The following is a 13,625-nucleotide window of genomic DNA, read 5'->3' as shown; positions in this document are numbered from 1 at the left end:
CCCTGACATTTGAACTTTATGTTGATGATCTTTGAATAATACACTTTATAGCCGACCTTCAACAACAGTTACCAACATTTGTGAGCAACCATTTTTCACCATCATCATCTTCATCTATGTTGTGCTAATGCTGGAGTGACATTATTATGCTTGTTTTGAAAAACTTTTTTAAAAAGTCTGACGTAAAAAATCATAGTAAAAGTTCTCATTTTAAAACTTGAGCTTAAATCATGTAGGACTGCTGTGTGTGTAATTACAAGTGAAAAATAATGAATATATACAACATGTAAATAATCCCAAAACACTTTTATTTCCTGCTTTCATACATCTGGTTTATTCATTTGAAGACAGTATTTAAACTGTACAATACACACATCATTTTCATAGCATTTTGTTATCCATCTTTTACATTTCTTATTAGAGAAACGCTTAAAGAGGTGATCTTAATTTCCACATGTTTATTCATCTTATTGTTTGTAGGAGGTAGGCTTTGCACAGAAAAAGGACACATGGTCAAAAAACAGAGGAAAGAAAACTAAAAGTCATATGTATTTTTTAAAAGAATTAAAGGACACTTTCAAAACTATTGGACAGATTTTTGCAGAAAAAGAAAATCACTGGGAATAGAAGCTGTGACCAGAGGACTCCTGAGGTGTTGGGAGGACGGACGATCTGAGTACTTGAGTTCTTCCCATGAATAAAACTCAGGACAGGACCATAGTCTGGAATTCTGAGAAAAAGAAAAACATGGTGAAATAGTGACGAGTCATCTGCAAACAAAGTCACTAAATGTTAAAGACAGCACATTTCTTTGCCCTTAATTTTAATTGAATAACACAGACAGTCAAATGAAACAAAATTCAACCTTATGCTGAACTGTTACATGTATGATTGACGCCGGGATCACCTCTGAACCTTTAAGTGACCGAGCACTAGAAAATATAAACAAATACAGACTAAAAATAATCTCTTTTGGATTGTCCAAATCCTTTATCCTATTATGTAAGACAGCTGAGCTCAAATATTGCTCGTAACTAGAGGACAGGAAAATCAGGGACAGGATTTTTAAGGTCACGACTGCATGCAGATGTTTTCTACTTTGATAAACCTGAAACGACATGATTCAACGAATATCCTCAACAAACCATGTCCAATGCAAGTGCTCTCTGAACTAAATAAGCATTGGGTAAAAACCTTTTATTTAATTCACTTTTTCACTCTGGTCTGAAAAGATTTACTTTTTACAAAGTCTCTACAGTAGAAATGTAACATGTAATGCGCTTTACTTCTACCAACTGCATCTGATGTAGAAGATCGACCGCACACATAATCGCAAAGCAGCACCTGTCGCCATGGACGCACGTGTTTAAACTGAGCATGAAGAGCAACACTTCTGCCTATCATTTGTAAAGCGCTGCCTGTTTGACATGTGATGTTTCTACATTCATTCCTCAGAAAATAAGCCAGAGGTAGTGCACAGTGATGCCATTTAATGGTTCTCAAAATCTTCATTTGATCATTCAAGAAATACTTTTCTGTTGGATTAAAGACCTGCATTGTAAAAAATTATCCCACTGGATAAAATAACTTTAACAGTATAGTCAAACCACTGTGGAAGAATAGCATGAAATAGCATAAGAAAGGGGCGCTGGATAACGGTTATGTTGTGCGCCACATGTACAGAGGCTGCCATGGGTTCGAATCTGACTTCGGCCCTTTGCTGCCAACATTTCCTGTCTCCCTTCAGCCTATCAAATAAAGACAAAATGGCCCTGAAAAAGATTTTGCATGAAAAAATATTTTTTAAAACCTTGTTGCTTTCAACAAAGTATCTCAAAACTCTGGATGAAATTTGGCATTTTAGTCTTTCCATGCAGACAGAGCTTCTTTCACTTTTAATTTATTTAACAGGGACAATGCAATTTAACATCAACACAGAGTGAAACTGATGTGCTGCACAGAGTTTATAGCCAGGGTTCTTAAAGGTACAAATGAGGTGAAAACTTAAGAAGTGAGTACTAACAGTTTTTTTGACAGCACAGTATACCAACATAGTGAAAAACAAAGAATGATGCAAACTATTTGCTTGATTAGTCATTTACAAAAAGTAATTTGCAATTGGCATTAATTAATTTTTCACTAAATGAATTCTTACACATTTGTGTTTGTGGTTGTCTGACTCTGCCGACTCAGACTTGGTCTGGCCAATGACATGTTATCTGCTGACCTTATGAGTGTGAACATTTATAATCTAAGAAATCAGATACACACCATCTGCTCCAATTCTGCCGTCACTGTCCTCATCAGCTGCTGAGACGAAACTCTTAATTTCTGCTTCGCTCAGGGTCCTCGCCCCGGGAACAAACCTCTGCAGGAAGTACCTACACACACACACACACACACACACACACACACACACACACACACACACACACACACACACAGAACATCTGCTGTAAGTATTTGAGGTGGCTCTTCTCTGACACACATTTAAATACACATAACACCACTAATTCCTAAATTGCACGCAATAAGACAAAGGGGAATTATATCATCAGGGATTATTAGGAGAGGCCTGATGGTGCTATCCAAATAATACCACCACACTAAATCTTTGTGTGTATAACACCAGCTCTTTAACAACTGAAATGACTGTAAATAAAACATAGAAAGCAGGTGATTTTTGCAAGGAGGATAACATTTCTTTCAAACTTTTATTGTTTCACACACTTGAGCTCTGACTCCTCGATGAAGCCGCTGTTGTCCTCATCAAGGATCCGGAAGACATCTTTGACTTCCTGGGGCGTCTTTGAAGACAGGCCACACAGCTGGAAAAACTTTTTGTAGCAGAAGGAGTCTGGAGCTGAAAAACACATGTATGCAGTCACATACAACTATGATTTTTTTTTTTTTAAAAAGGATGGGAACTGCTGAATGTGGAGATTAAAACAGCATGAGGTTGCCTTCCCATGCTTTTATCTTTTAAATCCATGGGACACATTTAGATTTCATCGGGATTCAAAAGCTGGATGTGACTTTAGTGGTAATGTTGATGCAATGAATCATGTGTGTGTGTGTGTTGGGTGTGTGTGGAGATACTACCTTGACAGTCCTTGACAGCGTTTTCAATGGCCTCAGCTGAGAGGATAGAGGTAAGCGACATGTTGGTCCTGTTGGGTCAAAGGAAATCACCATAAATAAACCACACTCATTTTTGTCTGTCCATCTGTCTGTCTGTCTGTGTGTGTGTGTGTGTGTGTGTGTGTGTGTGTGTGTGTGTGTTTGTGTGTGTGTGTGTTTGTGTTTGTGTTTGTGTCTGTGTGTGTGTGTGAGTGTGTGTTTGTGTGTGTGTGTGTGTGTGTGTGTCTGTGTGTGTGTGTTTGTGTGTGTGTGTGTGTGTTTGTGTCTGTGTGTGTGTGTGTTTGTGTTTGTGTCTGTGTGTGTGTGTGAGTGTGTGTGTGTGTGTGTGTGTGTGTGTGTGTTTGTGTTTGTGTTTGTGTCTGTGTGTGTGTGTGAGTGTGTGTGTGTGCATGTGTGTGTAGGTATGTGTGTGTGTGTGTGTGTGTGTGTGTATCTGTCTGTCTGTCTGTCTGTGTGTGTGTGTGTGTGTGTGTGTGTGTGTGTGTGTGTGTGTGTATCTGTGTGTGTGTGTGTGTGTGTGTGTGTGTGTGTGTGTGTGTGTGTGTGTGTGTGTTTGTGTGTGTGTGTGTGTGTGTGTGTGTGTGTGTGTGTGTGTGTGTGTGTGTCTGTCTGTCTGTCTGTCTGTCTGTCTGTCCTACAAACATTTTTTTGTGTTACACTGGATTAACTTGTTTTGTATTTGCAGATGTATTAAGGTTAATATGATGATCCCAGAAAAGACTCTTATTGTGATTGTTTTGCGAAATCTAGCTAAAATGTCTGGTAAAAACTCTGAGGAATAAATTAATGCATAAACCTGATTTTCAAAAGTTCAAATGTCAATAAGTGTTGGTGTTCAAAAATATAAATCGAATATTCTAATAGGCTCCAAGTTTGTTTTTAACTTCCAGGATGTGTTTCCTCTCGTGGCCTGTTAATTGCTGACACTAATTGCTACCTCTGAATTACCTAATTGTGTTGGGACCATAAGATAATTCGCACTCAGGGACTGTAAAAAAAATATCACTGTTGGGGGTCGGATGTGATTGGGGAATAATGTTTTTTTAATCAAGAAAGAGCAGAACCTTTGGCATTGATATTAGTATTTTAGGATCTTTCGATAAATAAATGGTATAATAACATTGAAATCCTCACATAGTAAATAAATGTAATAATAGCCAATGATGGTTATTGATAACTGAACCAGCCTTTGCACTGACTCAGTTGGTGCTTTAGGACTTGGGCAATAAACCCATTTTAGAGTAAAGGACCAAACAAATTTTCTCTCTCATTAAAGTTAAATCCACCACCTACATCTTTTCCCATTCCAAAAATGACTGAAATGATCTGAACAGATCTGTCTAATAATGTTAGTACAGTCCCTTGTTGCCAAACGAGTTTAAACAGAAAGCCTATATATTTCTAAATTTGGATTTGTGTAATAACTAGACAATATTTAGAAAGTCAACTTTTGTCAAATTTAGAAGTAGGTAACTGTCAGAAAAATGGGTTATACAATTAAAAACAAACTATTATTGCACTTTTAAGTCACATAGTTCTTTAAGTCAAAAGATTTTAGCAGCCTTTTTTGTGTAAATAACATTTGGCTAAGTTAGCAAATCATTTTCTTATGTGGTGAGTAATGTCTAAAACTTCTTAAGTTACTCAAAAATTAACCTTTATAAAAGAAGATATTGGCTATATTTATATTGCTAGCTCAGTTTGGCGCCAAACTTCTTCAAAAGAGGCAGGTGGAGCATAAAGCCAACACCTGAATGTCCCTGAATGCGGCTGTGGGACTCACCGCTGTTGATTCCTCTGCGTCCAGGTCCAAAGCAGCAGCACCGGATAAGGCTTTGTGGTGCGATCACACAGCTGGCTCACTGTTATATACACGGGGGTGGATGCTATAGTTTCCAACCTGTCTGCGGATCAAATGTTCCCAGCCGCCTCCTTCTCGGGTTCCTCACCTGCTCACCTGCCCAATTAACCTTTCCTGTTCTGCTCTGCCAAATCAAACTTTTACTCCCTCTATTACATCTCTCTCTCTCTCTCTCTCTCTCTCTCTCTTTTTCTCTGCAGGTGCATGTGCATGGCTTACACAGACATCTCAAATTTAATCTGGCCTTCTTTTTTTTTATCTTTGGTTTTAGGGAATAATCTCCTACATTCAGATGACCATAGAGAACAGCAGGTCATAAATCATCTTATGACTCAGCAGGAGGGGTAGGGGATTTTTGTCTTTTTTCCCCCCTGGTGATCTTACATTATACTGATATTGCAAGCTTTGTCAGTAAATAAATAAATAAATAGACTGAACACCGAACACAGGTCGAAATATTTTTGGGTGTATTTTATTAATGCACAAGCTGAAGAGAACCCTTGTGTAAATGTTATTCAAAAATGAAAGTATATGTAAAGGTACAAATGACAAAAAGATTAACTCATAAGTAAGAAGAAGTTAAAAAAAGTAAATGCTTTATGAGAAATCGTTATTGGGGACTTAACATTTTATAAGTCAAATAGGCTACCTCTATACACTTCAGATAGCATCCAAATGTAGAAGGAGTTCACTTTCACCACTTCTTTTAAGCCCTTTTTTTGAATATATAAAACGGTAGAGTAATTCCACTTATAAATAATTAATTTATGTCACGCATTTGTAAGTAGGCTCTGCCAACATGTTGAGTTGGTGTCTTGTATTGTGCTGGTTTTCCTGTGGAAATGCTCTGACACACAGGTGCACACATGGCTGAAAGGTGAAGGCGTACAAGAGTTTTTGGTCACCATGGTAACAAGTCAACTGTATCCTGAGTATGTCTTCAAAGGGAACTCTTTCAAATCATCTGACACAGCATTGTCTCTCTGGTGAGCCCAGTCAGCATGTGAGCAGAGGAGAGGGATGCTTTTTGTAACAAGAACCATGGGAATAAGTCTCATTATTATTTAAAGCAGGCCTATCACATGCAGTGAACATGTGACTTGACACTTTGAGATTAGAGGTATTTTCATGCTCACTTCTAATAATGAAAAATAAACTATTTATTGACGTGAACTCGGGGAAACAAATGTGCTGTCACTCAATGTAAAAGACTCAAGCCACTGAAATCATAGCGGCACATTTAGGCTCTTAGATCACAGGCGCCATCTTGTGGCTGCTTCGCGTCAACGCTGAGCCATCTTTACTTTAGGGCATGAATGTCTGATTAACAACAAAATTAGAGAGGTTTCCTTGAAAATATTATATACTAGAATTATCCCACAAATCAGTAGCCTACATGATAATACCGTAAGAACTATAAACCAAATTGGCTACTTTTTGTAAAGATCACACTGAGACTATCCACCATTTATTTTGGAACTGTAGCCTACTTTATCAAGACATTTATTTAAAGAATTGTAATAACTAGCCTATATTATTTATAAAGTCTGTAAAAAAAATTCTCCACCTCTTGAATCTTTTTTTTGAGAGAGAGAGGCAATAAAAACATTTTTTCGTACATGTAATCAATCTTATTCTGCTTCTTTTTTCTTTTTTTTGTGCAAATTTCACATCCATACGTGCACATTTTTACATATGTCACGTTAATTAAAGAGTATAGAAAAGCTTTCAATTGTATAATGTTTTTGTCCTATTTAATTTATCTTTCTAAATTATGTTAAACATCAAGCTTTGATTTGATGCATCCCTTGGCATCTCACATTTTCTTCAGGCTACTTTTCGTCATTCCTGATTGTATTATTCTGTCTTCATGTTCTGTATTACAACAATATCCAGTATTGCTATTTGTATTAATAAAGGAAAAAGAAAAAAAGAGAAATATTATTAACAGTCTATAAGTCTATGGTGAAATCAAAAAGGTTGAATGACACTCGCAACAAAAAAATTCCGGTTGGGAGAAGGAAGTGTAAAATGCCATTTATAAAACAAGACTGTGACATTTTAAAGGGTGAAAAATAAGGCCCTCTTCTGAAAAAAGTATAAAGCCTTTATTAAATTGGCTATTTCATCACAATTGTTCTTATTAGGCTACAAATAAAAAGGTTAATTAATTAAAAAACATACTGTTGGTTTATTTGGCACATTCAAGGCCACTTTTAGCTAATGTTAATCATGTGAATGTTAGCTAACCTGCCAACTTTGGTAGCCTAGATCATGTTAGGATATAAAAGGTTAAGTTACTTTGCGCTCTTATCTTTTCCACTTACGGTCAAACGATTGGTTAGGTTAGCATTTTTGCTAAATGTTTTGAATTTAGCAAGGTTCCTGTTGTTACAAACCAGCAGCTTCAAGATTTTCATGGAAAAGGTGCATAAGCTAAAGTTGTCTTTTCTGTGGTCTTTAGGTGCTAGCCCTAATTGAAATGTTTATATTTAGTAAATAAACAAGAGGTATAAAATTATTTCTGGAGTATTACTGTATTAGCTATATCTTTAGGCTACTGTTAAAAGCTTTTGTTTGTGACTTTCTGCGATTTACTTCTCCACTTAAAATAGCAGGGTGAATAGGATTTAGCATGTTTTTTTTCTTTTGTTGCTGCAGTCAAACTTTAAGATAATAAATATCATTTATAATAGAAACATAAGATTCAAGATTGTTCTAAAATGTAAAGAAGATACAGTTTAATATTTAATATTTATTGTCTCTTTTATGATCATTTGGTGGCTTGACCTAAATAAAATTGCAGGATTTTGCACTTAAGTGGCAAAATTAAAATGTCCTATCTTTGAAGCTTTTGTTTGTGTTTGATAATTCCCAGCTGATTTAAAGACCAGGCTCAGACTTGTATTACTGAAAAAGAACCTTTATTGTTTTCTCATCATTCGTCCGTTTCCCATGAAAGTGCATCATCACTGATCTCATGGTAAGCAAAAACTCACATAGTAAAACGACGACAGAAGTGAGAGAGAGAGAGAAAGACACAAGTCAACCACGCCATACACTTAAGTCAGGTACATTCATAGTGGACAGCGAAGGGGTGAGCACTGCCAATGAGAGAGAGAGTGAGGGGGTCATAGTCTGTTTACAGTTGGGTCAGGAGTAAAGGTCAAGTGTATAAAAGTGGTGTGGAGAATTGAGAGAGAGAGAGAGAGTGGATGGGAAGAGGAGAAGAAGAGAGGAGGAGTTTGTCTCAAGTTGTTCCTTTAGAGTGTTGGAGTAAGATATCGTCTGCTTGTTCATTTATGCCTTGATCATGGCAGCAAACTCTGCAGGAAGAAAAAAGAAAATGAGAATTGTCACATTTGATTGGAGCTCAGGTTCTGATCCTTCTTCTGTTGTTAAAAAACAAAAAGTGTTCCTTACCATCAACTCCGATCTTGCCGTCACCATCAGAGTCACCGACTGCGAGGAAAGCAGCGGTCTCCTTGTCAGTCAGAGCTCTGGCGGAGGCAGAGAAGTTCTGCAGGAACAGCCTGGAAAGGATGATGATCAGAGAAAACCTGAGTACTGCAGTAAATACAACTGAAATATATATATATATAGATATATATATATATCTATATATATCGGAAGATCACTGTATATTTATGCACTCAGAATTTATTGCTTTTGAGAAACATTATACTAATGCCTAACTGATCAGTCATTTTATGTTGCTCATTCATTTTTTTTTTATGAATCATAAAAAATAGCTTGATTTGGCCCAACATGTCAAGCTTGCTTTGTTTGTACTACTGGTGTAGACAGTTATGGCCCAAGAGAGAAAAAAAAAAACAGTTCTCAAATACTTTGTGGCAATTTAAAGCTTTAAAGAGCATCTGTGTATTCTAAGGGTTCAGTGAATCTTGAGATGGAATATAAGAGATGCCACTTACTTCAGCTCATCCTCCTCAATGAAGCCACTCTTGTCCTGGTCAATGACGGCGAAGGCTTTCTTGATGTCGTCAGCAGACTTGGTAGACATGCCAACCTTGGCAAAGAACTCTTTGTGGTTGAAAGAGTCGGCAGCTGTGTGGAGACATAGATGAGCTTGTGTTAGACATTAAGACACACAACTTCAAGTGTTTTGTTAAGCTGCATTGTATACCATGGGCCCTCAACCGCCATCATTTTCAAGGCAGTAAGGATTCATTTCCATGTGTTTTCATCTTAATGTTGCTACTCAGATACAAATAAGATTGTCTGTTGGGTCACACTGAAATAACAAAGTCACATTCTGCAAACCTACTATAGTATTGATCAGCTCTGAAAATATTTGTAAAGATAATAAAAAGAGATGCACATTCTAATCTGCTGTAACTATTATTTGGTTATGCGATTAGAAAATGAATAAAGAAAGAATCCTGGTCATTCTTTTGCAAAGCAGATCTGAAAGAGCGTGGGTCACTACCATCTCTACTCTGTGTTATAATACTGCATGCTGTGTCATTTCTTTTGGTGGGCTTTACCCGCGCAAGCTGCAAGGGCTGCAGTGATGTCAGCTTCTTTGAGGGATGCGGCCAGTGCCATTTTTAGCTGAGGGAGGAGAGAAGAGGAGAGAAGAGTCATCAGTTCAACAAATCAGTACACAAATTTGGTAAATGACAAATACAGCTTTCAAAGTTCAAGGAGCAACTTTCAATCTTCATAAAGCCATGCAATAACTGTTTAATCTCCTCTTTGTGAATAATCCTCTCTGGAAAGCCCCAAAAAGAAAGGAACATGATCAATAAAGGTAGTCCAATTTTTTCCAAAACCAAGCCCTTCAAGGCAAAAGATCAAACATCCTTTGCAGCAGCAGTTGGTTGACAAATAGACTTTTCCCATTTGGTTCCTTAGTTGGTCCAAAATCAAACTCTGAGCTTTGCCTTTTCATCGATTTATATCCAAATGCATGAAGTTGAAGCCCTGAACCCCTCTCGGAGTCAGGCAGCAGTGCCTAAAGGTCTGCAGCTCCTCAGTGAAACTCACCTTCGGGTTATCTCTGAGGACAAGAGGGAAATGGCTGAGATGAATCGGTTCACTGCAGTGAAGCACTGGGAGTCGTTTGCAGGCTTATATACCTTCACTCAACAGAAATATGATGCATAGGCTATGTAATGGACACTGTGTAGAAGCAGTCAAAGCAGTCGGTCGAAAAATGTGTCCAGTAGACAGAGCTGTTCTATTTATATGCACATAAATGAAGATGCTTAAATGGTAGGCCAAGTGTAGACCTATGCAAAAGTGCTTGATATTGCATAGGGCTAATAATATACGCTGCTGATTTGGGTGAAATGGACTCTGTGGTCATGTAGTTTTGAGCTGTGCAGAGCATGAACCAAGTGAAGAAAGAGGTCAACTTTTAGTATGTAAGTTGCAGATTATCAGAATGCAAAGTTTACTATTAACACAGTGGCTTGTGTGCTATAATGTAAATGTTTTAAACACTGCATCCAGTCTTATTTTTATGACATACTGTTATTGTTTTTTTGCTCTGATAATGCAGCCAACAATAGAGCAAAAGCTAAATTTTGCATTGACATGCTAATTATCTTTGGTGATTGAAAACCCTTCATGTGACCTTTGACCGGCATCAAATGTCTGCAATGGGTTTGCTGGTATTTTGTTGTAAGAACAGTCTGGATGTTTTATGATTTATTATTACAGACATGGGTAGCTAAGTTAAAGTTCAAATAAATTCACGTCTTCATACGTTTGTATTTTCTGTTATATGCTAAGCTTAGCAGGACTTCACCAAAATAACAGACGTTTCTATATGTTTATTTCTGCAAAATAGATATTGTGTTCTAATTGTGTATGAAACTTAATGGGACAAAAAGGGATTCTGCATATATGTGATTCTCATGTTGCTCATGAAGATAATGAAATACACACTTAAGAATGCATTGCTATAGGGTCATTTATTATTCTTTCAAGGAACAGGTTGAGTTTATGGATATTTTGGCTTGTTTGTATGGAGTGTCACTACAGTGCATTATTTAAGGATTGCTCTCTCTCTGTAATAAAGGTATAGGAGTTTGATTGCAAAGCCAGCTAGATCCATTGAGATGCCTTTCTTTCAAAGTACCTGATCATCGTTTACTACCATGCAGCCAAAGATGTGTTTGCCAGGATTTATTTTTGGTCCTCTTACAGCAATTCAGACCATTTCTTCTTAAGGTGGTTAAACTATTTGATGCTATTTTAGGACTCATTGAAAACTAATATCTTCAGTATCATCATCTTATTAACACTCCCCCGGTGAACCATGTGCTTGCAGGCTTATGACACAGGGTTCCCACACTGCAGAAAACAATGTAATTAAAAAAGGGACTGGAAATGAGGGGGCTTTCCATGCCCATATTTGGCCGATGACTGTTGGCTGTTGTGTGCCTGTTGTACACTAGAGGTCAGTGTGGGTATTATCTTGTGACTACTGTTATAATGGAGTTATTATATCAGCAAATTTGAAAAATGAAAATCATATTGAAACTATATATTAAAATGAATAGGCAAGCAACAACTTTTCTGGAGATAATTAAAAAAAAATCTATATATATTTGGTGTCACAAACTTTAATACAAATCTTCTGAAAAAAACCTGCAAAACTCAACTTCACTTTCAACATTTGCTTCGGTCAAATGAGGTCTCTCACCTCTCACGACTGGGCCATAGATACTGTAACTATTTCTGCCCTCCTTCAATATCCAGCTTAAATTACAAATATCTCGCAGCAGGAATGTAACCCATCAAGTAAAGCCATGAATGTCAGTAATTTGAGACAGAGAAGTCACCAATCATATTCTCAGTTATATATTTTGAAGTTTGCCATAATTGCTAGAAAATGTAGAAAAGCCAATGATCCTTATAAATGCTCCAAAATTGGCCTGAGGTTTTAAAACTTTGAAACCACCACAACCACTTCTGTTTGAACCAATTTATGCTTATTAGTTACCTCCATATCTCTGTTGCTCCACCTGACAGACTATTGACACAGCAGGAATAGAAGTGACCTATATATTCTCAGTCTCTGGCTTGCCGTCTGAGAGAAAGTTGCAAATAAATGTGCTTCATTGACAGAACACCTGTAAATGTTCCAGCACAGAAACTCTATCCCCCTGTCCCAGAGTTCCTCTTCTGGGTCGTTACAAGTCCTCCTCTGACTGACACTGCTGAAGCTCTGCCTGACACTAAGTTGTCCAATCACAGAGCTGCCAATGGCCTCTGATTCAACTGTCTATGTCCTTACCCTATCTGCAACTAACACCAATCAACATTTATGAGCTGTAGTGGTTAAAACTCAGCGTGCCAAAGCAGATATGTGATCCAAAACTACAGAAGAATATAGCTGTGTGTAATCAGTACAGCAGTGACATACTGTCTTTGTTCAATGCTGTGCAGTGGGAGCATTTGAAGAGAAAACAAAATTGATCCTGGTATTGAGCCCTGAGGGGCTCCTCGATCCACTACGGCCTGAGAGAAATTGTGACCAACAACGGACACAAATCATTTTCAATCTGTGAAATAGGTATAAAACCACTTCAGAGCAGTTCAATGTATACCAACCCCAATCTCATTCTGTATATGTGAACAGTTTGTCCTCTATGTTAAAGTTAAAGTGACTGGAGTTCCACAGGGTTCAGTGCTCTGACACACACTGAGGCAGGGAGAAATACAAGACAAGAAACACTGGGGACAAGAACTACAAAATAAAAACAGGAAACACTAAAGATTAAACTAGGAAACATTAAGATAAAAACACACAAGGGAAACAAACAACACCAGGGAAGAATGTAAACTAAAACGAGAAAAAGTAATCTAAACTCCGAAATACACAAAATCCAAAACTAAACAAGACCAAATCATCAACTTCCACATTAAATACATTTCAACGACAGCCTTTTCACCTGTAAGTAACGTAGCAAAAACCAGATAAATCCTGTATCAACATGATGGAGATAAACTAAGTGATAAATTCATTACTAAGTTGGATTATTGCAATTACCTTTCATCAGACATCTGAAATACATCTCCAGACATTTATAGTCCAAAATCATACAGCTACCTTATGAAAAGGGTTAATATTTATTCTATACTAAAGTATCTTCATTGGCTTCCAATAAATGTTCAAAGAAACATTGGCAGGAAGTACTGTTATTATTACAGTTTTTCTGTTTTAAGCTCAATTTGAATACTTTCGATGAAGTATTTTACACTGTTTTATGAACACATTTACTTGTGTAAATCTTCAAACACATTTACAGGGGAAGTTGATTTAAATACAAAATCCTATAGTTTTCCCAATTTCCAGTTTAATGTAGGAAATCCTATTTCAAAGTTGTGACCTAGGTTTTTAGGTGTGTGATTAATGGTGAAAGAAAATGAACTTAAGTACATTTTTAAGTCAAAGTCTAGATTTATTTAAATATTTATTTGTGTATTTATATATTTGAATAATTTGATTAATTTGTATTTATTTATTTAAAATAGGGACAGTTTGTCATTGTTGGGTTTATTTGCTAGTGTGAGTTTTGTGTCTTTTTCTGGGGTGTTTTCTGTTTTTGTTTTGGTAGGATTTTGGTTCTTTTCTGGGTTTCTTGAT

The 13,625-nt window shown here is 36.9% G+C and overlaps 2 protein-coding genes across 2 annotated transcripts; both read right to left on the bottom strand.

The window, feature by feature from the left end:
- Positions 1–291: 291 nt before the first annotated feature.
- On the bottom strand, positions 292–5,156 carry pvalb9 (parvalbumin 9). Its single transcript, XM_020648156.2, has 5 exons — positions 4,925–5,156; positions 3,103–3,170; positions 2,731–2,863; positions 2,272–2,381; positions 292–730 (listed from the first exon to the last, which is right to left on the bottom strand). The coding sequence occupies exons 2-5, from the start codon at positions 3,161–3,163 to the stop codon at positions 705–707; spliced, it is 330 nt and encodes a 109-aa protein (XP_020503812.1). The 5' UTR covers positions 3,164–3,170; positions 4,925–5,156; the 3' UTR covers positions 292–704.
- A 2,748-nt stretch (positions 5,157–7,904) lies between these two features.
- pvalb3 (parvalbumin 3) lies at positions 7,905–10,107 on the bottom strand. The gene is made up of 5 exons (XM_020648151.3): positions 10,013–10,107; positions 9,511–9,577; positions 8,938–9,070; positions 8,426–8,535; positions 7,905–8,328 (listed from the first exon to the last, which is right to left on the bottom strand). The coding sequence occupies exons 2-5, from the start codon at positions 9,569–9,571 to the stop codon at positions 8,303–8,305; spliced, it is 330 nt and encodes a 109-aa protein (XP_020503807.1). The 5' UTR covers positions 9,572–9,577; positions 10,013–10,107; the 3' UTR covers positions 7,905–8,302.
- Between the last annotated feature and the right edge of the window lie 3,518 nt (positions 10,108–13,625).

Source organism: Labrus bergylta, chromosome 21, assembly GCF_963930695.1.
Source record: "Labrus bergylta chromosome 21, fLabBer1.1, whole genome shotgun sequence".
NCBI classification, from domain to species: Eukaryota; Metazoa; Chordata; class Actinopteri; order Labriformes; family Labridae; genus Labrus; species Labrus bergylta.
Note: the sequence above shows the minus strand (reverse complement) of the source record. Positions and strands in the feature narration are given on the sequence as shown.

Bases quoted from the DNA above. Each gene is read 5' to 3' on its own strand.
- pvalb9 (XM_020648156.2), bottom strand. From the start codon at position 3,163: ATGTCGCTTACCTCTATCCTCTCAGCTGAGGCCATTGAAAACGCTGTC. The intron at 2,382-2,730 runs GTGTGTGAAACA...GTGTGTGTGTAG, and splicing joins ATCGAGGAGTCAGAGCTCAA to GTACTTCCTGCAGAGGTTTG. The intron at 731-2,271 runs GTGTGTATCTGA...TCTTTTTCTCAG, and splicing joins CGGCAGAATTGGAGCAGATG to AATTCCAGACTATGGTCCTG.
- pvalb3 (XM_020648151.3), bottom strand. From the start codon at position 9,571: ATGGCACTGGCCGCATCCCTCAAAGAAGCTGACATCACTGCAGCCCTT. The intron at 9,071-9,510 runs GTAAAGCCCACC...GTCTCCACACAG, and splicing joins AGCCCTTGCAGCTTGCGCGG to CTGCCGACTCTTTCAACCAC. The intron at 8,536-8,937 runs GTAAGTGGCATC...CATCCTTTCCAG, and splicing joins ATTGAGGAGGATGAGCTGAA to GCTGTTCCTGCAGAACTTCT.